The sequence below is a fragment of the Aptenodytes forsteri genome, unplaced genomic scaffold, assembly GCF_000699145.1.
Source record: "Aptenodytes forsteri isolate BGI_AS27 unplaced genomic scaffold, ASM69914v1 Scaffold258, whole genome shotgun sequence".
NCBI classification, from domain to species: domain Eukaryota; kingdom Metazoa; phylum Chordata; class Aves; order Sphenisciformes; family Spheniscidae; genus Aptenodytes; species Aptenodytes forsteri.
In genome coordinates, this window is record NW_008795250.1 from 782,861 (window position 1) to 810,675 (window position 27,815).

At 38.5% G+C, this 27,815-nt stretch overlaps 1 protein-coding gene across 2 annotated transcripts in view; it reads left to right on the forward strand.

Annotated features, from left to right (window-relative positions):
* The window catches only part of HMG20A (high mobility group 20A), a 48,206-nt gene extending 28,165 nt beyond the window's left edge, over positions 1-20,041 (forward strand). The window contains exons 4-11 of one of the 2 annotated variants that reach the window (XM_009278839.1): positions 104-251; positions 1,666-1,881; positions 4,940-5,072; positions 5,477-5,508; positions 13,022-13,097; positions 13,975-14,190; positions 14,841-14,984; positions 17,464-20,041. In XM_009278839.1, coding sequence (XP_009277114.1) covers positions 104-251; positions 1,666-1,881; positions 4,940-5,072; positions 5,477-5,508; positions 13,022-13,097; positions 13,975-14,190; positions 14,841-14,977 — 958 coding nt within the window. In that variant the 3' untranslated portion in view covers positions 14,978-14,984; positions 17,464-20,041. Of the gene's footprint in view, positions 1-103; positions 252-1,665; positions 1,882-4,939; positions 5,073-5,476; positions 5,509-13,021; positions 13,098-13,974; positions 14,191-14,840; positions 14,985-15,504; positions 15,572-17,463 lie in introns of those variants that run through there. The other variant, XM_009278840.1, reaches the window with a different exon arrangement.
* The last annotated feature ends 7,774 nt before the right edge of the window (positions 20,042-27,815 follow it).

Sequence of the window (27,815 nt, forward strand, 5' to 3'; positions counted from 1 at the left end):
GAATATATTTGCAACATTTTTGCATGTTTTAGAAGATTAGGGAGGAAGTGATTTAGCAGTATGATGATTACATTTTTTCTTTTGCTATTATGTGCTTTTTCAGATTAGTTCATTCTGAGAGTTCATTCAGTGGTGGAACTTCACAGCCTGTGAATAACCCAGATTTGGTGGAGGATTTGTCACAGGTTCAGCAGCTGCAGAATGAGTCCTCTAATACTGCTGAAAACACTGAGCAGAAGCCTGAGGAGGAGGTGAGATGAAATAATAGTGACTTCTTAATGAAGCAAAAGCATGGAGTTTTTTCATTACGGTTTGTCTTACCTACTCAGATTTTTTTGGATAGGATCACAAATTTTCATCCATTTGCCATTTTCATCTTTTGATTCTCTCTAGTTTTCTCCTGTGTTGCACAACTGCACACAGATAGCCAAGGAAAGCTGGCAGTCATAACGTACAGAGAACAGCACATGTGTCTCTAGCTTAGCCAGCAGGATCCACAGACTGCATTCAGTCTTTTTCTGAAGACTGAATGTTCAACTGCCATAAATTATTTTCTCTCTTGTGAATCAGGAAAGTGAGACCATTGTACTCTTCTGGGAGTAACTGATGTCTTTGAAAGCATTATGCTTACTACTTTAGACTATACCTTGTGTACCATCCTGCACTGATTTTTGGTGACTGAATCATGAAGGAACTGAAGTTTGACAAGAAAGTGGTTTTGGTATTTTTGATAGATGCATTTGATATTCCTCCTTGTAGTTTGTCTTCAGCTGTGAGGTCCTTGTTTAATTAAGGAAGTAGTAAAATTCCAGAAAGGAAATTAAAACTAACACGATGGCAGGAACATGTTGATCTGGGGAGAGATTAGAAGTACTGAAATAGTTGTATGTGCATAGCATAAGAAAATAGTGTTGTCCAGAGATTGCTGTAGTAGTAGTATGAAGCCAAGAGGATGAGTGGTAATTATGTTATTCCTGTGAGCTCAGTGTGCCACAGGCAAATCTTATGATGTTCCCTCCTTTGGAGTTTGTTCATCTCTCTATTGGAGGCGATTAGTGGGAAAGAAAGCCTATAGAATAGATTAGAATAGAAAAACCTACTGTCCTTTCACCCATATTTTGGGCACATAATAAAGGTGAAAGATTTGGAAGGGGCAAAATAACTAGTTAACAATTGTTAACTAATACACAAAATCTCTCCAAATGTGATATTGAGGCAAGTGACTTGGGGGAAGGGTATGTGAGGGTGAGAATAATTAAAAAAAAAAAAACCAAAACAACACACACAAAAAACCAAACCAAAAACCGAAACAAACCCAAACAAACAACTAACAAAAAAAAATTTGCAGTTGCATTAGCTAGGATGATAATTTCATGGCTTATCAATCCTCATGGTTTTACAATCAGAAGTTGATGCAAATGTTATTTTATTGTCCCTGTGGACCAGGTGATGCTGCAAAAAACTTTTAATAATGAGACTTATTTGGCTTTGCTTAGAGAAAAGTCAGGATTGCTCTAAAGTAAGGTTTGAAACTTACATCCATGGGGAGGATGTATTGCAGCAACATACTCCTGATGAAAATGTTTGAGACATGAATATTTATTCCTTCCAGAGGTGGTAATTCTTTTCCTTCAATCTGAATTTTCTTCCATTTTCATTTTGCAGCAGCAAAGAACTAAACGAGGAGGCTGGGCCAAAGGGAGAAAGAGGAAGAAACCCCTTAGGGACACCAATGCCCCCAAATCCCCCCTCACAGGGTATGTGCGATTCATGAATGAGCGTAGGGAGCAGCTTCGAGCGAAGAGGCCTGAAGTCCCTTTCCCAGAGATCACCAGGATGCTGGGCAATGAATGGAGTAAACTGCCTCCTGAGGAGAAACGGGTACCATTAAACTCCCTTTTCCTTGTTGGATTATGATTACTGTTAAATGGGAATATTGTTGTTTAGTGAGGAAGTTAACATAGGCTTTTGATTAAAGTTGTGTTTAGGAATATAGTTCCAAATAAGGGGCACAGGTCCTCCAGAGTTCAAATAATGAATCCTGGTAGGGCTGTAGCATCTCATCCACATGTGACTTGAGGAGGACTGTATCTTCTAGATAGTGCAAGAATATATTAGAACAGGGGGGCTTGCTCTAGTGAGACATCCCACTGTTTTTGTGATTCATCTGGATGTAACTCTGTTGTACCTCACTCATTTACAGCTGAGACCTACCAGTTTCCAAGGCCAAAGCCGTTGGAAGGACGGGGCAGGCATTTATTCACTGTGGCTGAGGAGAACTCAGCGGGATTTCAGAGCTGCTTGAAGGATTTTGCAGTTCTGTTTATTTTACAAACTCATCAATGTATATAAACATCTGCTGTCTTAGAATAAGACAAGCAGACTTGAAAGGACAGGTTACTGAAGGAGATAGTTAACATGAATAAACTTTTAGACAATGTTTTGAGGTATTGGTAGCCCTAGAAAGAAAGTGGAGATCTATATGATGCACAGGACAGTGAGAGTTACGTATTTTAGTTTCTACACACATTACCTCAGGAAAAGTTTTGGGTTTTTTCCACCTTTCAGTCAGAATGTGATGTCTTCTAATTGGGACTACTGTGGCCTTCTGTGCTGTCTGATATGTGAATGAAGACCAAGGCAATGTTGGGTCTGGTTCTTTAACTCCTTCTGGAGTGGACCTTGTTATTGCTAATGGGTGTCTTACCATCCACACCTGACTGCCAATTGGAGATTACAGCAAAGCAGTAGTTAAATCACGGTGCAACTTGATGCTATCATATGAATTTATCAGGGCATTTAAGCTTTTGAAAATACTTTAAGGGCAAAATAATAGTTAAGTTTTTATGATGGCTGGATGAAAAATGAGATGATGCAAAAAACAAGAGTTCCTTTTGTTGCTTTTTACTAAGCTTGTAGAATACAAGTTATACAGAGATATTATAAAAAGGTGCATAGGCATAGCATTTTAACCATAATGGAAAATGTGTGTCAAGGCAAAGCAGTTGATTTGGTAACACATCTGTAGTGAGAATGATGTTGCTGTCTGCTGGGAGAGGGGGGGAAAGAGAGTAAGACATTCTGCCCCTCTACCCCCTGCCCTTAACATGTTCTTATCATGTCTGAGACAGTTTTTTAACCCAGGCAAAAGGAGATTGAGTTCAAATCTCTATTCTGTGCGCTGCTTTTTAAATCCCCAGGGAATCTGTCCTTTTTTGAATAAAGCTGTGAGTCTCTAACCTACTGCGGGTCAGGGAAAGACTGCTGAGCACTTCCTTCCCTTCAGTTTCTCCTGCCCGTTTTTCATCAAGGCAGTGAAGGACACTGCTGCTTCAGAACCCATGTCTCTAATATGACAGCCCAAAATTCTTGTTGAAGCTGAGTAAGCATGGTTTTGGTTAGCTAACAACTGTGAAGTCATTCTCCAGAAGCAAGCAGTGGAGTCATAGTGTACTACTGCTGTGCGGGTTAGCGTCCTATAATCCAGGGGAAAAACATGTCTGACATTCTGTTCTTGTGGCTGAAATCCAGCAATTACCAAACTAGCTGTCTGATATAAAAGTTGAAGGGAAAGTCTTGCATTTCCCCTGTTCCAGCCCTGTAGTCTTGCTACTTCCCTTTGTATTTGGCAAGCATAAGGACAGGTCAGTTGAGTTGACTGGACTGACCAAATAGTGAGTCTTCCCCAGAAAAAGACCATTACTATAGTCATAAAGCAAACACCCTACTAATCGTTCCTCTTGTTATTCCCCTGCATGGGGAAATATCTAATGAGATATGTAGATCTGTGCTAGAAAACCTCGGACATCTACTTACAGGTAGTGCAGCAGACCTCATTCTTACTGATTCAAAACTATCCATCCAAAACACAAGGAGGAAAAACTTGTGTTGTTTTTAACTCAGTTATTGTACTCTTTCAGCAGCACGTTGCTGGAGATGGAAAAGAAGAATTAATGTCTTATGGAAGAATACAATGTCCAAAAACAATGCAAACCCAACATCACCAAATTTGCACCCCAATCCAGAACGTTAACAGTGTCCTCAGCAGGGTCAAAATAATGTTGCAAATGCATGGAATTTATAACTGTTACGTGTATTGTTGTGATGGCGTAATGAAAATAAAAGGCATACCAGGTGACTAAGGTTCACTCTGATTTAATACTTACTTCCACTGAATTTTAAACTCATTGGGGAAAAAAATTGGGAAGGCACCGTTTTTGAAAGGATCCCGTTAGTAAGTGTTGCGACCACCTGTTAAATAGTTTTCAGTTCATCTGTTCCCCTAAAGAATTCTCATTCTGTTATGCAGATGTGTGAAATATCTTCAGGCTAGTAAAAACATGATTTCTTTTAACCTAAATGCAGGTAGCTTAAATTCATATAACCTAGGCTCTTTTATCTTTATGCTACTCTTTTTCCAATAGCCATGATGTTTTGTTCACCTCTTAGATGGGTGAAGTGTGTGGTTGTAGAATGGTGATGCTTTTTTGTCTGTGGGGCATGAAAACAAGCGTGTATTGGAACCCCACTGTTAGAGATCTGAACCTTAAAGCACGATCTGTTAAGGTGTTCTTGTTTGGTGGCATTTAATCCCAGCCACAGAAAGGCAATTCTTACGGATTTGGTCTATAATGTGTAGATAATATTCAGCTGAGTTGAGTAGCTTACTGGCAGGTTACTTCTAGGTCTCACAAAAAAGAGTTTACAGGATAGTGATCTGAATTTAAAAAAAAAAAAGGGAAAAAGGGACACCGGAATACAGTAATTTTATCCAGAAATCTTATGTCTTTGCATCTCACGTACATTCTCATTGTTTCTTCACTCCTTTCCTGTTTGCATAGGTGAAATGGATCAGCACTTCATCTGACAAGTTGTTTTTCTTCCCTTCCTCCTGAAGGGGAGGAAACTCCCTGAAACTCTTGGACTTTTTTTGTTTCAGCGATACCTTGATGAAGCAGATAGAGATAAGGAGCGTTATATGCGGGAGCTGGAGCAGTATCAGAAGACTGAAGCCTACAAAGTCTTTAGCAGGAAAGCACAGGACAGACAAAAAGGCAAATCACACAGACAAGGTATTGAATGGGACAAAAATATGTGCCTAGCTGGAACAACAGAAGATTCCCAGCTAGTCATGTAGCCTGACACTCATTTAAAGCCTTTGATTTAAAGGCTTGTTAAAAAGTCAATGTGTTCTTTCTATGGCATTTGCATCAGCTGTGTGTGAAGTGATTAGATTTATGTAAATTTAACATTTGATTATCTAGATTGTATTGGAGGATGTGCATTAAAAGCATCAAAGTTAGACACGGCTTCTATGTGACATTAGGAAAGTTGCACAAGTTTTCTGTCTATAACTGTTGTGTAATCATGGTTGTGTAACTGCGGTTGTGTAACTGCTTTAATTCTTTGGTTCTTGTTTTCTCAAATCTTGTGTATTTTGGGGGATTTCTTGTTTTTTTTTTTTTTTCTTTTTCAGATGGAGCAAGACAGGCAGCCCATGATCATGAGGTAAACCTCTTCATTCTACCCTTACGTCAGTGGGTAGTTTTCAGGTGATGAAAGTTTCTAGTGAAGTCAATAAAAAACAGTTTATGCCAGTTGAAGACCCTAATCAGAGGTTTAGAGTATGAATTCTTCCTCTTCCTATGCAGGTTTTGATCAAAAGTTAGAAACAACTGAGTACTCTTATGCTCACATTAGTATGATGAAAACTAAATTTAAGTCTTGGGCAGGTACAAATGATCTAAGATGAAGTGGGAATGTAGGGTACACTTAAAACATAGATCTGTTTTGTGATGTTAAATAAATCAATGGGTGCAAGTCAGTATAATTGAGCCTTTAAGTATCTGCTGTGTTAGAGGTTCAACCTGCAAAATTTTTACATGGAAATTTTTCAAAGCAGAGAATTTTAATTAATTATTATTTGTTAAGTAAACATCGAGGTAAGACTTACAAATAGCTTGAGACCTAGATAAACCTTCCAAGTTAGCACCTTCAGGTTGCTGTTTTAAGGTACTGATTTTCTGCAGCAACATGAATGCTTGTGGCTTCCTTGAAACCCCCCTCCCCCCCCCCCCCCCTTGCATATGTAAATATTGGAAAAGAGTAGTAATGTCTGGAGATAAGAGCTTTAGTTGATAAGCCATATCACAAATCTTGTTCATCCTTCATCCTTATGGTATCTCTCCCCTTGAAGTGCTGAAACTTTCTCCAGTTGTATTACCTACAGCCACAGAGCTTCTTTCATGGTTACCGATAAATTGCAAACAAAAAGCAATAAAAAAATCTTGTTTTTACACAGCCTCTTCACTTGTAAGCAATAGGCGTTTCTGAAAGATCTGTTTTTCTTTGTGAGGTTTTTTGCCTTGGGAAAGCAATCAAGTTGCTTTTTAATGTGTTCATTACAATAGTGACAAGGCTGTGCACTGCTGAGAGCAACTACTGGTCTTGTCTACTTTAAGGAAAATAAGTTTCACTTCCAGGAAAGTGCTTTGATAGCATGTTTCTGATATGTCTTTTTATTAACTCTTAAAGGAAGTACTTGGAGTAAGATTAATCTTTAGAAGTTCTGATTCTATAGTCACTGAATCCAAGTTTGTCTTTAATTGTTCAAAAACAGATTACTGAAGGCTTCAAGTTCTAGGTTGACTATGATGTTTACATAACCTTTAAATTATACAGGTGGCAAACTACAAATTCATAGTCTTACCACTCATCCTTCTGGCCTCAAGTTGCGCCAGAGGAGGTTTAGATTGGAGATGAGGAAAAATTTCTTTACTGAAGGAGTGGTTAAACATTGGAACAGGCTGCCCAGGGAAGTGGTTGAGTCCCCATCTCTGGGGATATTTGAAAGACGTGTAGATGAGGTGCTTCGGGACATGGTTTAGTGGGCATGGTGGTGTTGGGTTGATGGTTGGACTCAATGATCTTAGAGGTCTTTTCCAACCTTAATGATTTTAATTAATTTCCAATATTAATGATTTTAGGGACATGGTTTAATGGACATGGTGGTGTTGGGTCGACGGTTGGACTCGATGATCTTAGAGGTCTTTTCCAACCTCAATGATTCTATGATTCTATTCTATGATTCTATGATTCTAACTCAAGCTATCATTGCTGAAATCTCACGTCGTAAATGCAGTTAATAAGGAGCCCTCCATATCCTGTGGGGCTTTTAAGCTTCATCAGATAATTATTACATAGTTGAGCTAGCAACATGTTAGGTAGGCATCCTCTTCTGAAAGTCCGTGCCTTTAACTGCTTAGCATTTTTCACCTTTATATTATAAAATTCCACATGCTTATGACCTGATATGCTTTCACATCTTTTCTGCAAGGGAGTCAAGTATTATAATCCTGCACAGGCAAGGAACAAGCAGAAAAGATTTAGATTGCTTTTAGAGGTATATACTCAGGTTGTTACTGGAAGCAAGACTAAAGCTTTTTGTTGTCTTGCTGCTTTCTCTTGTCCACATTGACTATTATTGTGTTTGTGATTAGAAGGTATGATCTGATTAAATTATTTCTTGAGAATATAAGAACATAAGGTCAAAGAAACCTTTCCTTCTCCCCTCGCTCCACTTAGGTGTTCATTATTTAGTTTCTGTGAATCAGTATTGAACTAATTTTAAATATTGTATATAGAGACGACCTCCAAAAAGTATTGGTAATGAACAATTCAAATACTAATTATAATAAAAAATAACAAAAGGATGAGGCTTGGGAAGGTGAAAGGAGACTTTTAATAGGCAGATATGACCAGGAGATAAGATGCCTATGCTTTAGTTGATAAGCCATATCACAAATCTTGTTCATCCTGGCTGACTATGGTATCTCTCCCCTTGAAGTGCTGAAACTTTCTCCAGTTGTATTACCTACAGCCACAGAGCTTCTTTCATGGTTACCGATAAATTGCAAACAAAAAGCAATAAAAAAATCTTGTTTTTACACAGCCTCTTCACTTGTAAGCAATAGGCGTTTCTGAAAGATCTGTTTTTCTTTGTGAGGTTTTTTGCCTTGGGAAAGCAATCAAGTTGCTTTTTAATGTGTTCATTACAATAGTGACAAGGCTGTGCACTGCTGAGAGCAACTAATGGTCTTGTCTACTTTAAGGAAAATAAGTTTCACTTCCAGGAAAGTGCTTTGATAGCATGTTTCTGATATGTCTTTTTATTAACTCTTAAAGGAAGTACTTGGAGTAAGATTAATCTTTAGAAGTTCTGATTCTATAGTCACTGAATCCAAGTTTGTCTTTAATTGTTCAAAAACAGATTACTGAAGGCTTCAAGTTCTAGGTTGACTATGATGTTTACATAACCTTTAAATTATACAGGTGGCAAACTACAAATTCATAGTCTTACCACTCATCCTTCTGGCCTCAAGTTGCGCCAGAGGAGGTTTAGATTGGAGATGAGGAAAAATTTCTTTACTGAAGGAGTGGTTAAACATTGGAACAGGCTGCCCAGGGAAGTGGTTGAGTCCCCATCTCTGGGGATATTTGAAAGACGTGTAGATGAGGTGCTTCGGGACATGGTTTAGTGGGCATGGTGGTGTTGGGTTGATGGTTGGACTCAATGATCTTAGAGGTCTTTTCCAACCTTAATGATTTTAATTAATTTCCAATATTAATGATTTTAGGGACATGGTTTAATGGACATGGTGGTGTTGGGTCGACGGTTGGACTCGATGATCTTAGAGGTCTTTTCCAACCTCAATGATTCTATGATTCTATTCTATGATTCTAACTCAAGCTATCATTGCTGAAATCTCACGTCGTAAATGCAGTTAATAAGGAGCCCTCCATATCCTGTGGGGCTTTTAAGCTTCATCAGATAATTATTACATAGTTGAGCTAGCAACATGTTAGGTAGGCATCCTCTTCTGAAAGTCCGTGCCTTTAACTGCTTAGCATTTTTCACCTTTATATTATAAAATTCCACATGCTTATGACCTGATATGCTTTCACATCTTTTCTGCAAGGGAGTCAAGTATTATAATCCTGCACAGGCAAGGAACAAGCAGAAAAGATTTAGATTGCTTTTAGAGGTATATACTCAGGTTGTTACTGGAAGCAAGACTAAAGCTTTTTGTTGTCTTGCTGCTTTCTCTTGTCCACATTGACTATTATTGTGTTTGTGATTAGAAGGTATGATCTGATTAAATTATTTCTTGAGAATATAAGAACATAAGGTCAAAGAAACCTTTCCTTCTCCCCTCGCTCCACTTAGGTGTTCATTATTTAGTTTCTGTGAATCAGTATTGAACTAATTTTAAATATTGTATATAGAGACGACCTCCAAAAAGTATTGGTAATGAACAATTCAAATACTAATTATAATAAAAAATAACAAAAGGATGAGGCTTGGGAAGGTGAAAGGAGACTTTTAATAGGCAGATATGACCATGAAAAACATGGAGACACTGTGTCAATGAGCTCATCTGTGGGCATGAAATAGAACATTTTCCTTCTTCCAAATCCTAGTTTCATAAATATGACATATAGCAATATACACTAGAACTATTAATTGTCATCAGCAGTGACCAAATCATTGTTAATTGTTCTCCATGGTTCTGTAATTGCTTCTTTCCTCAAGCTGTTTGATTCAGAGTAGGTCTAGCTTCAAGCAGTCAGTTACACAACATCTTACTGGCAAGATTTCGAAGATTTATACACGTCAGGGAGAGTATCTACAACCTTTGAAGATAGGGAAGTGGCTGCCGTAGTATGAGCACACAAGAAGAAAACCATCTGAGAACATTTATTTTTCTTTATGATACATATTTATTATAGCTGTTCTTTGTCTGCACCTGACCATACAAGGAAGGATGAGCTTAAACCCTGCCAAAACCTGCTTAAACCCCTGACCCCACCTGGAGTACTGCATCCAGCTCTGGAGCCCTCAGCACAAGAAAGACACAGACCTGTTGGAGCGGGTCCAGAAGAGGGTCACAAAAATGATGAGGGGGATGGAACGCCTCTCCTATGAAGAAAGGCTGAGAGAGTTGGGGTTGTTCAGCCTGGAGAAGAGAAGGCTTCGGGGAGACCTTATTGCAGCCTATCAGTACTTAAAAGGGGGCTCAAAAAAGATGGGGACAAACTTTTTAGCAGGGCCTGTTGCGACAGGACAAGGGGGAATGGCTTTAAACTAAAGGGGGGTAGATTTAGACTAGATGAGGTGGTGGATGCCCCATCCCTGGAAACATTCAAGGTCAGGTTGGACGGGGCTCTGAGCGACCTGCTCTAGTTGAAGATGTCCCTGCCCACGGCAGGGGGGGTGGACTAGATGGTCTTTAGAGGGCCCTTCCAACCCAAACTGTTCTATGATTCTGTGATAAAATCTCAGCTTTCTCTTTACCATACTTCACCATTTCTCTAAGAACATTAAGTCTGATTTGTTCTGGAACCTCCAAAGATCAATCTCAGTTTTAATAACCAGATCAGAATGATATTATTGACACTCTGGAAGCATCTCAATCTTATTTAAGACAAATGATAGAAACAATAATTTCGGTTCTCTTTTGATTTGAGGGATGACAAAATGATATGCAACCTGAACAGACTGGGCCTTTTCAATAGGAGGTAATCAAAACCTTATGATTTTAATCCTGAGTGAACCTCAGAGTGGCTTAAGTACTTCAGAGTTCTCAAGAGGATCTTTTATGTGCTGGGTAATGTATTCTGTAATGGAAGAGCGCTGATGGTTTTCATTATCACTCTTCTGTTTAGTAAAATTTATTGGTTGCCTTTCAGAAGCTGAACAGTTTCATCTAATCGCTTTAATATTTTTTTGGTTTTACCTGAAGAACCTGTATCCTAGGGCTGCAAACGGAATACCCTCTCCTCTTCTCAGTATCCTCTCCTCCACCATCTATTCTCTAGGAGCCAGCGATGATCCAAGCTCTAGTGCTTCTTTGCACACAGGTAGCAATAGTAAGCGTGAATTAGAACATCTAAGATGGATGTCCTATAAGTGTTTTAACCAAGCTTCATAACTGCCAACACTTCTTCGTGCACATGAATGTTGAGATCCTAGATTTTGGGGTGAAATTAATTCCTAGCCATTTAGGGAGTGTTCAGACAAAATGAATGCATTATGCACACTTCTGTACATGACTTCTCATTTCTAAATACATACTCTTGAGACTTTTTTTCTATAGTAGCAAATATCAAAACTTCAGTGAAGAGCATGTGTGATCACGAACCCCTAGTGACACCCTACTGTGTCTCACAGAGCTGGGAAGGTTTGTGCTGTGTCCCTCTAGTCCTGCCTGTTTCTAGTACATCTTCAGTTGATTCAGGCCAAGTGAGTTTTGAGTTCTCACTCAGCAAATATGGAGCTTCCCAGCTGTAATTCTACCAGACAATAAAACTCAGCTTATCTTTTACTCTAAAAGCAGTCTCCTCAGGTAAAGACAGAGTATCTGAAGTTCCATCTAGTCTTGTCTGTCTTGGTTGACTGCCAAATGGCATTCAGCTCACCCCATCTAGTCCCTTCATGTGGCAGACACCAATATGATACTCTGAGCTCAGGTGCCAGAATTCCCTTATCAGCTGTTAAACATTGAGGTTTTCTGCTGGGCACCATATCATGGTTGACACTACATAATTTTGGAGGATGAGTCTGTGGTACATTATCAGCTGTGGTGTTTGAGAGGTTTGAAAAGCTTTTGTTCTCTGCAGACATTCTCTCATGCTTAACTTTGTTTCTGTATTAAGTAACAGGTTGATTGTAGTTGCTGCAGTTTACCAAACCAAATTTGCATTGGCTTTGTCAATAGCAATGCAGGCTTTAAAGCAAGCATTAATTCCCATTGATTTTGACATGCAGAAATGGTGACTGAAGTATATCATGGTAGTTTTTTTTCCTTGAGTCAAATTAAGTTTTTTAGGTTTTTTGACTAAGTTATAGAGCATTTTCTGATTAAAAAGTTTTTTTTAAAGAAAGCCTATGATAGTCACAAACCATAAATTGGCATCAAATCTTCTGCACCTGAAATGCTTTCTTAGATTTTTTTTTTTTAATAGCCTCCAGTTCACATAGTTGAATTCACCAACTTTATCAGAAATTAGGTGAAGAGATCTGAAAGTTGACAGGAAACCCTTGACTGCAGGCTTTATCTTAAGATGACAAACTTCTCCTGTGTCTTAAAGTGAAAGAATTTTGCACTGTTTGGTTTTGCAGTATGCAGGAGACAGCAGTCCAGTTCCTTGAAGCCCTCACATTAATGCATACCTGCCATAGCCAGGGTGAACGACTGCTTTCTAACAGCAAAATATGCCTATACATATTCACCTTTATCCTCCCCAGCTACTACATATTCTGTAAGCAGGTTTTCCCCATAGACTCTTACAAATTGTGTTTATACACTTTTTTTTTCTTTTCAATAGTGGCAGCATCTATCTAAATGTTTCAAAAAAATGTGGCTTACTTGAAGCACTGTGCAGCTCCCATCTCTTTTGGAGCCAAAATGCACATCTCTTCCAGTTTGGAACAGACATGTGGAACTGGTACACTGTGGAAAAGTTGCTTATTTTTCCTTTAGCTGTTCTTTTTCCTGGTTGTTTTCTTTTTCGCTTTAGTAGTGAAAGACAACCATGAAACTTACTGTGCACTTTGCTCGCTTTGTCTCCTGTTTGTTGATATTTCTGTATAGACTGTTTCAGAATGTGTCAGTTGGTTGATGGTGGAATGCTTTCCAGTAGAAAATATAAATGAATTCAGATAGTTTTAAAACTGAATGATTCTGATGTCTAATGTCATTAGGGCAAAAGGGTATATTTCAGTATGTTATGTGATATTTCTTGATAATGGTATTTGGCCTTTATTAAACTTATATCTTAAAAAGGTGAGACTTACCCTTTGGCCTTTCTTGGTAGGAGCCGGAAGCGTCTTCCATCCATCCCGCTCCTTATCTGCCTCACTTCTTGGTCTCCCTTCTTTTTCTATGTTCTTGATCAAAACAATTTAATGAATTCCTGAAAATGAACAGTATTTAGCTATGTATTACTCTTTCTTTTGTAGAAAGAAGCAGATACAAAGGAGAGATCAGTTTTTGATATTCCAATCTTCACAGAAGAGTTCCTGAATCATAGTAAAGGTAAGTTAAACTTTTGCAGGGCCCCCTCTTTGCTTTTCCAAAGTTTTTTGCCAGGTGCTATCTGGCTTAAGAGTCCTTGCACCCTCCCATCTCAGCTCAAGTAATGACTCAGGTATAGTTGATCAGTGTTTCTGGTATTACCTTATCTCTGTATGAACACAATGGCTGCAACAGCAGTTTTTCCTGGCTTTGTCTTCCAAAACTATCCTTTTTGGAGAATGTTTCTGATGTTTAAGCTCTACTTGCTGTTATTCCAGCCAGTCCAAGCTGGATCTGCTGTTCTATAGGATTAAGAAATACCTAAGGTATAGCATGATGATGATTCAGGCTAGTTAGCAGTATTTTATTTTTTTCCCCTGGATATGTGGAAGATTCCACTGATATATTTTCTGTTACTCTATTTGGTTTTCATAGCTGCATGTCCCAAGGGTTTAGGATTTTTTGTCAGACTTCCTGGAGACTTTCTTGACTGAACAGACTTCAGATTCAGATACTTTTCCTGATGATCAATAGAAATGTATTTTTGTAACTGGTATCTTGTCTGTAGGCCTCTTACTGCTGCTAAGCTATGTCATACTGAAGGCGTTTGAAATCAGTCTTGCAGTCTTCCTTCCTAATCAATTCCCCTATTCACTTCCATTCTGATGCTTTGAATGTCTTCTAATTTGTCTATCTCTCTAGAAATTAAGTCTATTTAAGTACTACCGTAGGCACTATCAGTGCTCCATGATATGATGCTTTTTCATCTATAAACCAAAACTGCACCATTTGTAATCATCAGTTGAGCATTCTAGAACATTCTGCTTCATCGCTTACCAGTCATAGATATGGTTTTTTATAATTTTTTGGCTACATGGGAATGGGTTGATATTCACAGCACGTGAAGCTGAGCTGCGGCAGCTGCGTAAATCCAACATGGAGTTTGAGGAGAGGAATGCTGCTTTGCAGAAGCATGTTGAGAGTATGCGTACTGCGGTGGAGAAATTGGAGGTGGACGTGATACAAGAGCGGAGCCGCAACACAGTGCTGCAACAGCATCTGGAGACGTTACGCCAAGCACTCACAACCAGCTTTGCTGGAGTCCCGCTACCAGGTAAGACTTTTTTTTCCTTATGACTGTCTGACATGTTAAATTTAACTTCTAATGTTTAGACGATGTTGTGAATTTACAACACATGGCCTGCTGTTGTAATTCTGTGGTCTTGGCTGTTTCTGAGCTTTTGTTGTATTAAATAACGAAATCTTAAAATGCATGCAGGGCAAGGTTTAGTGTCAGTGCTTTATTTCAACATGGCATTTTTTTTCTTACTAATCTTACTCTTCCTAATAAAGTGAGAGACATATTCAGTCCTTGCTCTCCTTCACTTGTTTTGTGAATATGTTACTAAATAGAAAAGACAGGACCTGCAAGTTCCTTGATTAAAAGAAAGGCTTTTGTCAGATGCCAGGGAATCCACTTAGATACTATGAATGCCCAGCTGAAAGAGTTTGTTATAATCAACTATGAGACCCAAATCAAGGAAAACCATGCTTCATTAGTCCTTATATCCCTGCAACTACTCACTTTGCAGAGTTAGGAGGACATAGTTTTACAGAATCTGTCACAAGAGGTGGTGCATGGCAAAATCACCTCCTATAGCAGTTTGTGTGTTGACACAAATTGCCCTTAGCATAGTCTTAACTTTCTGGAATTGCTGCGGTCATCTAAATATTCTGTGGCTCATTTTACGATGTTAACTATAGGTAGCGGGGAAACACCCACGATGGAAACTATTGATTCCTACATGAATAGGCTGCACAGTATTATTATGGCTAACCCACAGGAGAACGAGAACCTCATAGCCACGGTCCGAGATGTGGTAAACAGACTTGAACGCTAGTGACTGGGTAAGTGCTTGCTCTTAGGCTGCTTTTGTTTGGCATCTACTCTGTACCTCTGGCCCTTGTTCTGACACTGATTCTTGTGCTGATCACTGTATTGTACAATCAAAAAGTTTTCTTCAAAGCTACAGGAGCAGGTTGACTTAATGAAAGTCAAATGCGATTGAAAATATCCAACAGCATTAGAGGGTTCTGAAATTCCCCTTAGCTCTAAGATCTTTTGTATAAAGACATAGATAGCTGTTTGTTCTATTATTCATTGTATTTGTGTAAGGTGAGTAAGAATATTGACAGAATGGTGTAAAAAAAAAAAAAAAAAAAAAAAAAAAAAAAAAAAAAAAAAAAAAAAAAAAAAAAAAAAAAAAAAAAAAAAAAAAAAAAAAAAAGAAAAATTATTTACATTATTTACATTTTAGTAACAGGGTGACTAATTTAGAAGAAGGTTCCTTTCTTGAGTGAAGTAAATCTGAAAAATTCTGCATTAGTTGTAGAATCTGACGGTCAGAGAAATTTTATTTATCTGAAGAGGTTACAGGTAAACTCAACTCTATTATAAACTGAAAATACCCTACAACTACCTGCTCTATAGCACCTGTAGTCAACCTCTTCTGGTTATGAAGGTTTACATGTAAGTGAAGCACTGATGTGTGGTTCAGGCTACATGTAGCATTTGCTGATACTCTAATGATCATGTGGCTTGTGCACGGATTATTACTGAGCTTATGATTCTGTATTTTTGCTTCTGTTTAACAGCTTAGAAAACTGTAATAGAGAACTGAGTAGAAAAACAAATCAACAAAGAAATACCAGTCTTTCTGCAATACCGTGCTTTCTTGCATTTCCCACACCACTTACTCCCTCGCTTCCCCATGATGCACAGCACTAGACAGCCATTAGGAGTTTGCCTACTTCTATTTTAACTATGTACATACCTGCATTCTTTAGGCATTTATTATGTAGAGATCTACTGTACATGTCTTGAATAGTGTTTAGAAATGCAAATAAAGCTGTGTTGTGCCATCTGCAAATATGAAGACAGGGCTTTTCATCCTTTCTGATTCTGACCTTTCGTGATACTGTGTAGAACAGTTAATTACACGTTCCCCATTATAGCGTGGCTTAAGCTAAAAGATCATTGTCCTTCCAGAGGGTAGCCAGATGGAACGGACTATAGTTCTAAGAGATGACTGAGCTCCCAGCAGAATAAAGAAGTGCCTTCACTGCTGCTATTTATGAAGGGAACAGCTTGTCGATCCAGGTCTGGGATTTTTCAGTAGCTCATCAACCTCCTCACTTTTGTATACTGCTTTCAATTAGCACTCAAGCTCAGAAAGAGAATCGGGGTATGGGGAGGTTTTATGGAATGTGTAAGAGGGAAAGCAGTTTCTCATCAATCAGTTATTAGAAGGGCATGCCAGGCTCTGAAACAGATGTTTGCACTTTAAGCACCTTGCCAGAAAAATCATATCTCAGGGCTACTAAAATCTAGACTTTGGTTCTCACGTCAGGCAGATTCATATTTCCTAAATGATAGACAATTTCTGTGTTCCTAAAAATGCAAATATCTTTTTCTTGGATAAACTAGATTCAGCTGTAATTGGTTTGGAAAAAATAATTCTTGCTTTAGAATTCTTCCTTCCACTTTATAGTTGAAAAATAGGACTCCATTCCCTTCTTCCCCCTCCCACCAATACCTTCCTTCTTTTCAGCAGCAAAACAGTGTGAGGCAATTAAAAAAGTGATTAATAATCACCTAGTTTCATTATATAAAAGACATGCATGTAACTGGATATAATGATCAAGTAATTCATAGGGCTATTAATTACACTGACGTTCACTTGGCAACGATTATATTTTGTGACAAAATCTTAAAAGGGAGAAGGTTGGGCTTTATTGGATGCAAACCTAGAAAAAAGTAGAGCTTCCCTAGAAAAGAGGGAAGCTTTGGATAGAAAGGTTCAGCTGGCATCTGATAAACTGTATCAGCAAACCGTTGTCATCATTGTCCCTTTGTTAACATGCATATGAAGTATATTAATTCTCCTAAATGTACTCTCTGTCAACTAAATGGTCTGTTTGAGGTTGAGACACATTACAAATCAATTCCGTAGAAAAATCTATTTATTATGATATTCTTGAAAACCACTGTACATCACAGAACTGAGGTGTTTTTTGGTGGCTTAGTACATTGTATTTAGTGACTATTTGACTATGCTAGTGAACGTTTTGGTTTTCTGTACTGCATGGTAAAGAACTTCTTTGTGCAAACAGTATATGGGGGAGAAGAGGAAGTTTTTTGTTATTTAGCACTCTGTTCTTTGGATGGAAACAGGAATTCAGTTACAGTTCTGTCTCTATAGGTTTCTTTACTATACTTCTTAATATTGTGTTTTCAGATAAATCATCCAAAAAATAATGTCACGGTGCCTATTTAGTCCTGGCAGATTGTAGTCTTCTAACACTTATTTTTCTGTTTCGTCTGCAGGTCTCGTGACCCAGGGATGCTTTACAAAATTTTTTTGGCCAGTGTGGAATAAGAAGCCATGAGGGAAAGACTAGGGGTGGGAGGCAGAATTGCAGGTTTGTCCTGGTCCCTGCCTTTGTGGTTTGTCAGTGAGACAAACAGATCAATGCATTAAAAGGTCTTAAGAAGCCACGGACACCACCCACTAAACATTTGGAATTGTCCTCTGTGTAAACATTTAAGAGCATGCAACTTCTGTGCAATCTTCAGTTTCTTGTTAATTTTGCTGGGTGTGAGGGTGCATACATTCTGTGGACTGGCTGACTATGGAGATGAAATCTCACAGTTTGTGAAATGAAGTCAGCCTATGTGTTGTAGTAATAACTTTGATGTGTTATATTGCCTAATGTCTTCTAGTGTCTTTTATTTTGTTTTCATGTTTATCTTGTGGGATTACCTTCCTCCACTTTAGTTTTCTTCTTTTGATCTTGTTATCTGATACTTGCAGTACTGGATAGCAATGCTTGTGTTCTCTGCTACAACAGGCAGTCTTCCTTGGTGCACTGTCTTGTCCTACCCTGCCTGCTATGTTTATATAAGCTTTCCTTAAGCAGAAGCCTGTTTTTTTTTTTTTTGTGTTAGCCTGCAACTTCTACAATGTGCGTTTGCTCCCTGCTAGAGACTGGCTGTGGTTGATGCTTTGTGACTTGATTCTACTATGAGACAGACTTCCTCTCTCCCCACTCCCTTCAAGCACCTCTCTTGCACATAGCATCCTGCTCTTCTGTGAAGGTCTCTTGTTATCTCTTGAAAATGTTTGGTGGAGCATTTTACTACCGCAAAGGTCAGTGGTAATCAAGATAGGAAGTGAAACGTTAGTTCTTCTCAGCAGGGAGAATAGGAATCTCCATTTTAGACTAAAACCACAAAGCTTGCCCTTCCTCTGATATGTTGCTCAGTCTAACTTAATGTTACTGCCTTGTTTTTGAGAGAACGATCTCATGGTGAGAGCGGTATTCTATAAAAAGAGAAATGGGCAGGGGGATTGCATTTTTTTTCTGCCCTCCTGAAATCACAGTGCTGGAAGCAATATGCCTGGAAGCAGCACATGTATTTTTGCATGAATTATTAGAGCAGAGAAGGTTATTAGCAGCTAGGTCCACGTAGCAGCCCACAGAATTCTACATTACAGCCCGTAAGTGCATTCACCTCTTGTACAGCTAAAGTACAGCCTGTGGAACCTATAGCATTCAGCATATTATGTTCCAGTGTGACCTCAATGGCCTTTCACTTATATCAAGTAGAATTCTGCATGCTGGAGTCTGTAATCTTGCTGAGCTACGCTGCACCTCCTGTCAAAGATGAAGGCACCTGCTGTCTGCACTAACTTATGCAAATCATTTGCTGCCCTTTGGTTCCTGTCAAATTGTTAATTCAGACTTTGCTTGAGCACTTGTTGGACGTCTCTGGGCTTTATGGTAGTGGTTGAAATGCTCTTTCTTCTACATGACAATCTCCTTGCTCCTCCTTAAGAAATCTTTAAGATTTCCCTGTTGTGAATTGGAGGTTGCTTTCATTACTGGAATGCATTGCAGTCAGAATCACTTTAATGTATCTGTAATGCAAGTATTTGAAGATTAAAAAGCAGTTTCTTCTCTTCCCACGCTGTACTCATGGACTTCATGCTTGCCTGAAGCCATCTCCAGGTCAACACCTTGTATGTCAGGTCTCCGCTTACTCATGGGCTTATTGCTGTAGCCAAGCAGCAAGGATTTCCATGTAAGTTCAAGTCTTCCTTCAGGGAGGAAACTCCTTTCTCTTGTCTTCGGTCTCATTTTCAAGACTTCACAAAAAGGAACCTCAGTCTGCTGCATTGACCTCCATTTTCCTTAGCATAGATGAGACCAACTGATGTTGGCATGAACTTTTTTAGTGGATTCTATAATAAATACCGTGTGGGGAAAAAATCCTGCAGGTTAATAATGTCTCCAGAAGAAGCGCCAATACCTTCATCTCCTGTGTGTATCTTGTTTTTTAGAATTGGTGATATTTGACTTTTATTGAAGTGGCCAAAATGCACTGCATAGCCAAAAGTTGATTTACAAAATTCTAAAGTTCAGTCTGTAGCACCTTACCTAATACCTGGAGTTGTATCCCATAAAGACTCTAGAAATTGCAATATAATATGATAGTAGGGTACAATTCCAGGCTGTGACGTACACATACCATAAATAAGGTATGGGTGGCTGCAGGCTGCCCCTGCTTACATAAATGCAATGCAGCTATCAGCTCGTGGCATACTGCTAATACATCATTCTGTTGAGTAGCATGCAAGTATTATGGGATAGGAAATTTAAGATGATATTATTAGCTGGGAGATGACAAATCTCTTGCTTTTTCCCACAAGGAAGGAGGGGAGGTGGTATACCCATCTTAAAGCATCTGGGGAAGACTAAGTTTTTGCTCACCAATGATGTGACAGATGATGTTTTGTCTCATTAAGAAGCTTCTTATTTACATTGATTAACCCTATAAAAATGGATTTTGTCTTTCCAGTGTTTTCTGAGTGTCACTTCAGTTTACATTTTTCAGTGCTGGCTGATAAAAAAAAAAGGTAAAAAATGAAGTGGGTGTCAAGGAGAGGAGTGGGATAAAATGCTTTTGTCACTTAGAGAAATGTTAAGAGAAATATATGAAAACAGAATCCATTTGCTGGATTAATGTGTTTGGAATTGTTGAGATGCCAAGTTTTCTGTACAATAAGTATTATGAAATTTAAGATGATATTATTAGCTGGGAGATGACAAATCTCAAATCTCTTCCCACAAGCTCGTGGCATACTGCTAATACATCATTCTGTTGAGTAGCATGCAAGTATTATGGGATAGGAAATTTAAGATGATATTATTAGCTGGGAGATGACAAATCTCTTGCTTTTTCCCACAAGGAAGGAGGGGAGGTGGTATACCCATCTTAAAGCATCTGGGGAAGACTAAGTTTTTGCTCACCAATGATGTGACAGATGATGTTTTGTCTCATTAAGAAGCTTCTTATTTACATTGATTAACCCTATAAAAATGGATTTTGTCTTTCCAGTGTTTTCTGAGTGTCACTTCAGTTTACATTTTTCAGTGCTGGCTGATAAAAAAAAAAGGTAAAAAATGAAGTGGGTGTCAAGGAGAGGAGTGGGATAAAATGCTTTTGTCACTTAGAGAAATGTTAAGAGAAATATATGAAAACAGAATCCATTTGCTGGATTAATGTGTTTGGAATTGTTGAGATGCCAAGTTTTCTGTACAATGTTTTTGTAATTAAACTTTGGAGTTCCTTTGTTTTTAAGAAGTTGATGTGCTTGTTTGACACTTGCTTCATTAAAATTGTTCAACATTGAATCCATTCTGATTCAATTTTAACTGCATTTTCATGAAAGATCTATTACTAGCATTGCTCTCTTGTCTAAGAGATTTTGGCAACTCCACGTTAACCTTTGAAAGGAAATAATGTGTCCCTTCCCCCTCTCCACCCTAAGTGTATCTCCCCCTGAAAAAGCTAAAGGAAGTAGTTATTATTTATAGTGATGAAAACTTCAGGGATCTTTGGTTATAGCTAATTGTTATCAGGGCCCTTCCTGTCATCTTTGTTCCCCAACTTGAGTAACTTTAAAAATGTTGTGAGTCTCTCTCCCTCAGCCCTTTTTTGACATCCTTGTCTTCCTTTGTCCTCCCTAATTTCCCACCAGCATATTTATTTTCTCTTCCTATAAGAACCTTCTGTATCATACCTATTGCCCCCCACTTGGTTTTCTTTTCCCCTACTAGATTTTTATCATGTATCTTCCCTTCTGCTTGCTGAATATGGAGCCAAACTGTAGCCTTGTGAAATTTGTACTTTGGGTGTATATCTTCTGTGGAGGAGTTTGGATGACTTCTGCCTGCACTGGTGCTCTTTCTGAGGTCACAGTGCTGTAAGCAGCCATGTCTTTATGTTACTTTTGTGGTCACATCTCATTATTTTGATTGCCAAATTAATGCCTGGTCTTTCTGTGTACCAACAGCCTTGGTTCAGATACTATCTGCTATCTGGGACAGACCGCACATTTAGATTTACAATGCTTTGGAGATTTTGTAAAACACCAATTATGAAATGATAAAGATATAAAAAATAGAAGGAATATAGGGAAACCTCCTATAGGAGAATAGCTGCCATGTGACACTGGCTAGTCCAGAGTTGGAGAGGTAATAGCAAAACAGGCGCACACCTGGAGAAAAAAAATAAGAGCAAAGCAGCAGTAAGTTCATTATAAGACAAAGATCTAGTTCCTTTCTAACCTGTGGTGCTGTACATGGTATCAGGAACAGATGGTGGTCAATCAGGCTCAATTTAAGGCAACGTAGTGTAGTGTAATATTTCCGCTGTTTTTTTCTGGTTTTACCCTGTTTACTCTGCTGCTGGTCAATTGGACCGATGATTAATAATCACTTAAGGGAAGCTAGAGGGATTTGGGGGCTTTGGATTCTTTTAAGAGGAAGAGATCACTTCCTCCTTCCTCAGGCAGGTTCCTGTTGATAATGTATTTGGAATCTGAAATTATGTCTCTTTTTGATCTTTCGCTTCAGTTCAGTTGTATCCTTCAGAGTCAGGAGTACACTCAGGCCAATCCTCTACTTATACCATAGAATTTTTCTGCTTGTGAACCATGAATAGTTTCGCTGCTTCTTTCTTCCTCATTGCTCATAGTATTGAGGGTTTTTTTAACTTCTTTAACTTATCTTTTTTGAATATATTCATGATTTGCCATCTTAATTGCAAAATCTCTGGATTTTGTATGTATTGTACCATTTTGGTATGTGGTAAAGTATCCACGTCCATTATGTAATACAAGGAATAACATTTATATAAACTGATTTATGGGTTATATTAATAAACCTGTAATTCTTATGCTGTGGGTTTTTGTTTTTTATCATTTAATGTGTAAACATTGATGGTTTGTGTATCTGAAGATATAAAAATTGGCGTTTGTGAAGGTTTGAAGCTTAAGACTGTATTATTACTGGCATATGGAGACCTGTGCAATGCAAGTTTTTGAATATTTGTAGCAAAGTAATGGCAAGCAAATGCAGCTAGGATATTTCTAAGCCCAATTTTGGAGGGCAGCCAGAGGAAAAGGTGGCTGTACAAATCATATGAGACATGAAAATGCGTGGCTTCCTACTCTAAAGTTTTCTAACTTATGGAGAAACCTTAGAGAAGAGAGGTGTGATGCTGGTGGCAGGTATCACTGAACTATGGCTAGCATGTGGTCTCTATTTCAAAGTTATGTTGGGAGGGAGATGGGATGAGTGATCTACTATTCTCTCATTTTCCATCTTTGACTTACGTTTCACCCCAGTATGAGGACAAATGCAACACAGGTTTATTGTGTTTGTGTCTATTTGTAGCCACAACACAGTGTTCAGACAGCTCTGTAGCTTTGAAAATCAACGTTTATTTTAAACTATCCAGATTTTATTTGCATGTGTACCCTAATAAGGGAAAACTAGTACTGAAATGCTATCAGTTCTGTTAATTACTTCATGAAGTGCTGAAGTAATATTTGAAAAGATCTGCATAGAGATGGAGAAGTAAAGAAACAATGTAGAGAAGGGATTGCTTGTTCAGTTGAGTGGAGAATTGGGTCATGCGAAAATAGTTAAACCAGGGTTTTAGGTCCTGGTCCTGAAGTGCTTAAGCATGAGGTCAACTTTCTACTTGTGAATGGTTCCACTGAGTTGACTAGACTTACACTCATAAAAATTTACTCCCCAAATTACTTGCCACATCAGTGCTATAGATCAGAAATAGAAAGAAAAAATAACGAAGCACATCTTAAAACAAAAATCCTGAGGAAGCATGTATTCTTCAAAAAATATCTGGAAATACTTAATGAGAATACATTTAAGAAAGTACTGAAAACAGTGTACCCAGTTAACCCATTAATGGGACTTGAAGCCATTGCATGTTGCTAACCAGGTACGTTGTTCTATTTAGAATGCTCCTTTTCCTTCATCTCCTTCATGCTGTGTCTTTATATCTAGGTTTGTGCCATCAGAAATTAAGCCCCCATCCTCCTCTACAAGTATATGTAAATAATTCACTGGTATCAGACACTGTTCTATGTAGCAAAACTTCTGCCCTAGCTTGCATGTTTTAGGGGAAGAGAACATACTGTCTTTTTAACATGATAAATAGTACAGTGGGATTCTGAAGGGGCTTGCTGGGGGCTCCAGCAGTTTATAATAGTAACATGGGACAAATTATTTTTGCAGTACTAAAAGGGAAGTTGTTTTACATTAGAGATTGTGGAAATACAAGGTTCTCCAAGAAAGTGTAGGTATCGGTACATTTTGCTAATTTGTTAGGCAGGTTGCTTGTGGCATGTGGAAAGGAAAGTTTTGATTAAAGAGTTGAGAAGCTCTCTGGTTTTAATAAACAGAAAACCTTGATTCTCCTGCTGAAAACTGGAAAAGATTCCAGCTGGTCACAAGTGCTACTGTTTATAGAATATAAGCTTTAGGAAAAGTAAGTAAAGGGAATTATGAAGAACATAAGCAGGATACTCTTCCAGTCTTACTAACATGCATATGTTTAATTTGAATATCGGAAGCATAGATATTTAAGCAATTTGTTAGAATTAATTCCTTATGTTATCTGCCCAGGCCTGGCAACAGGGTTCTGGTGCTGATTTACCCTGGCCCCATAGCTGGCCCTGCGTTTATGCTAGTACAGCGTGGTTGAAAAATTTGATCTTGTTGATATTAAATCATAATGGGTGTATATATTATTGAATTGATGCAAGTTATTCTAAGAGATAAGAGGATTCTAAGTTCCTCTGCTTTCTCTTTTCCTGGTGATGAAATGGTTAATCTCCTAAAGTTGTTAAATACTACTGTTTACAGGTTTGTAGCTCTGGTCACTCATGCTCTGGAAGGTGAAAGGCATTCCCACTTTTCCCTAGAAGTATGTGTGTGCATTGAAGTCTGTCTGATCTTTTTGTTTATAAATTTGGATTCTAAATACTTACGTATAAAGAGTTCTGCCTGTCCAAATCCTTGGCTGCTAGATATCCATCTGGCTTCCTTGAATTGAGTAGAAGAATGATATTCACATCAACCGAATACTTGGTTGTCTGGGAATCAGAAAGAGGTCTAGTTTTCAATCTGGAGTAATAGTACCATGGGATTTCTCTTTCTATCTCATATCACCAGTTTTAGTTTTATTAAATCTGTTCCAGTGTTAGTCAAGAGAGAATTCCCTCATCTAATTTATTTGAAATACTATTGCTTAAGCCCAGGACACTTGCAGAGAAATCCCAAACTGACATTTTAGGCCTAAAAACATACTGTTTCAACCCTTCACCCTTCAAAATGGATGTTAACTGCATTAGTATTCTAATTCTTCTCAGAGGAAGTTTCTTTTCCTCTATGACACTTTAAATTCCTGCCCAAGTTGTTTTTGTTTCTTTAATATTGGAGGAAGAGAAGTAAACTGTTTGGACTGGGGGAAGAGATGCAGGAAGTTTATCAGAAGTGCAAGCAGGATGGCTGAGTCCAGGAGAGTGAAAAGCTCTGGAAAATTAATCTAACACCTTTCCCGGAAAGGACTGTGGCTTTTTTAGCATGAATGTTGCGTATGCTCTGAAACAGCATTACACATGCTGTTTTCCTTGTGTGTAAGTACGGATTATGGAGGATGTTGACATTGTCCTCAAAAGATTTCAGTTCTCTTAAAACGCTTCTACAGAAGTAGAGCGTCTGCTCCTCTAGAAGAAATGTAGCTGTATACCGGCCTGTGGCTTTCAAGCGTATGCTATGAACTTGATATGCAGGAGGGAAGGGTGTCATTTTTCTTCTGCTTACTAGCATTAATAATGAGTGGCCTTGGCATATGTAAATGCACAGAGTCAAATTCTGTTTACAACCCATTTTTTTCCAAAAAAGTTGAGTAAGAATTACCTTCTACCCTCACCCCGTTAAAAATTTAAGGCACTTTGTAGAATAAGGACAGCAAGAGTAAGAGGATACAGGAATAGAATTTGCATTTCTTCTTGAGGTTAATGTTCACCTACTGCCAGTGCAGAAATGGTTAAGTTTTTAGCCTCAGTAAGTTTAGATTCAGACCTGCAAATTCCATACATTCTTGAAGTGCTTTTGAGCAGAAAAAGTAGCAAATGTGAAAATGGAATTCCGGCTGCACCCTAGTTTCAGGACTTCACAGTTATGTGGTAAATGTGCCTTTCCAGATGTCTGAAATATCTATCCACATAAGGAAAAGAACCTATTTTCTATTGGGGGAAGCAGTGCCCTCTAATGATAAATCTTGGTATCTCAAAATGAGAGTGAAAAAGAGCCTGTCAGTGGGAGCCAGAGCCAGAGAGCTTCTGCATGTGGAAACTTAAGTAAATTCCCTGGTTTTGTTCTAGGCAGATGGTAGTCTCTTGGTTTTTGTGTTTTGTTTTGTGTTTTTTAAATTATTTTATTTCTTTGTTTCATGCAGATACATTATCCTTTTCCAACTGTGCTTTGAGGGCTGGTCAGGGTGGAAGTGGTACAGCAGGCATTCTCGTGTTACAAGGAAATGCTGGTACGGCAAATAAAACATGAAGTCAGTTTGCATGTCTTTGAAGTTGTCGTTCTGACAGCAAGGAATGGCTGTGATAAACGTTTCTAGTTGGCTAAAGCTGATTCTGTGTGTTGGCTGATATGTAAAATCAGCACAGCTGACTTCTTCTCTAGCTTCCTAACTAGCAGGAGCTGTGAATACATAAATCCATGTAATGGAAGCTTTGCAACTGTTGGTATATACGTAGTACTGTGTCTTTGCAGAGCTGGTTTTCATTTTGGGAGCCTGCAACAGCTTCACACTTGAACAGCACTGCCAGCTCTCTGGAGCTAGAGCGTATACAGCATTGTGGTAGCTGCTTCACTATCTTATCCAGCCAAGACCATCCCTGCCCAACTGTGAGCTTCACTAACTCACCAAAATAGTAGAAAACTACCCAGCTCTTTTCTTGCTGAAGGTTTTCTGTTGTGAATTGGCTGAGTTCATGTAGAGGTCTGGCAAGCACTAGGGTTTGCGCAAAGTAAGCAGAGGATCAGAGAGGAGATGAGGAGAGAAGGGAGAAGCAGGAACTCCTTTCTGGAGGTATCTTGCTTGCATTTTGCTCACTGTTTTGTGAAACTGTACACAGAAATGATGTGGGAGCACAGACTACAGAGAACCATCCCCTTTTCAGCATCTAAAGTTGTCAGTAAATACATGACAATCTAAATCTAACTCCTGACTTCATGCTGTTGCCCTTATCTGTATGTTTTCTTGTCCTGCCTTTCTTTCCCTCTCTTGCCCTCTTCCTTTGTGCTAAGCTGTTTCAGCTTAAAACCAGCTAAAATTGACTAAGTGTCTTGGCCAACAAAGATTTTTCCTATAGAGAAAGTTTTTGCTCAACGAATGTCACTGGAGGAGTAGTGAATTTGGAAGGGGCCCACAACTACTGCAGTTGAAGTATTTAGAAAAGACAAAACTATGGAAATAAGTGTTTTAAATTATCTTGTCTTCTGTGAAATGGGGGCAACAAATCAACCTAGCAACAGTGCCATTCTCTCTAGTACCAGTTTTCAAGCCAGATACTGACAAAACAAACTGAAGGTATAAAATCGAGACTGCTTAATCTGGGGGGGAGGGAGGCAAGGGGCAAGATCATGTTACTGATAAAAGAAAATACACGAAATAACAAATTCCTAGCTTTCTCCCTTGGGGTATGCATTCAACTGTAGAAAGAATGTTTATGGATGTGTGAATGTATATGAATATGTTGTGCTGTTTAAGCATGCTTCAAGAATGTATCCTTCCTTACCATGTAGAAAATCTTCTTAATAGAATTCACTCCCAAGCATCTCCATTTTTCTTCTTTTTTTAATTTTTTTCTTTTAGACCGTAAGTCAGTAGAACTGATGTATATTACCCATGGGCCAGCTTGTACAGGGGTAGCTTAATCTGGGCACGTCCTTACCTTGAATTGAAAGTCTATTGTATTTAATGGGGTGTTAACTCAGTTTATTCTCTGGGATTTGTGCAGTAATTTTATTGCCTGCAAAAGGAACAATTTGAAGCCAGATGAAGTATAGGTATACTCTGTAATATACTCTGTAACATACCTGCTGAGCTTGGCAATGATGCCTGGACATGCTTGCCTTATTCTGGTGTTTATATTTTTCTCATCACATTTCTTGCATCTCTCTTTCTGGTAGTCCTGCTTTGAGTTTGAGGGTTATCTCCCTTCTTTCAGGAAATAGATCTATACGTACTGCATCTGGTCTGTTTCCAAATCTAGTATCCCA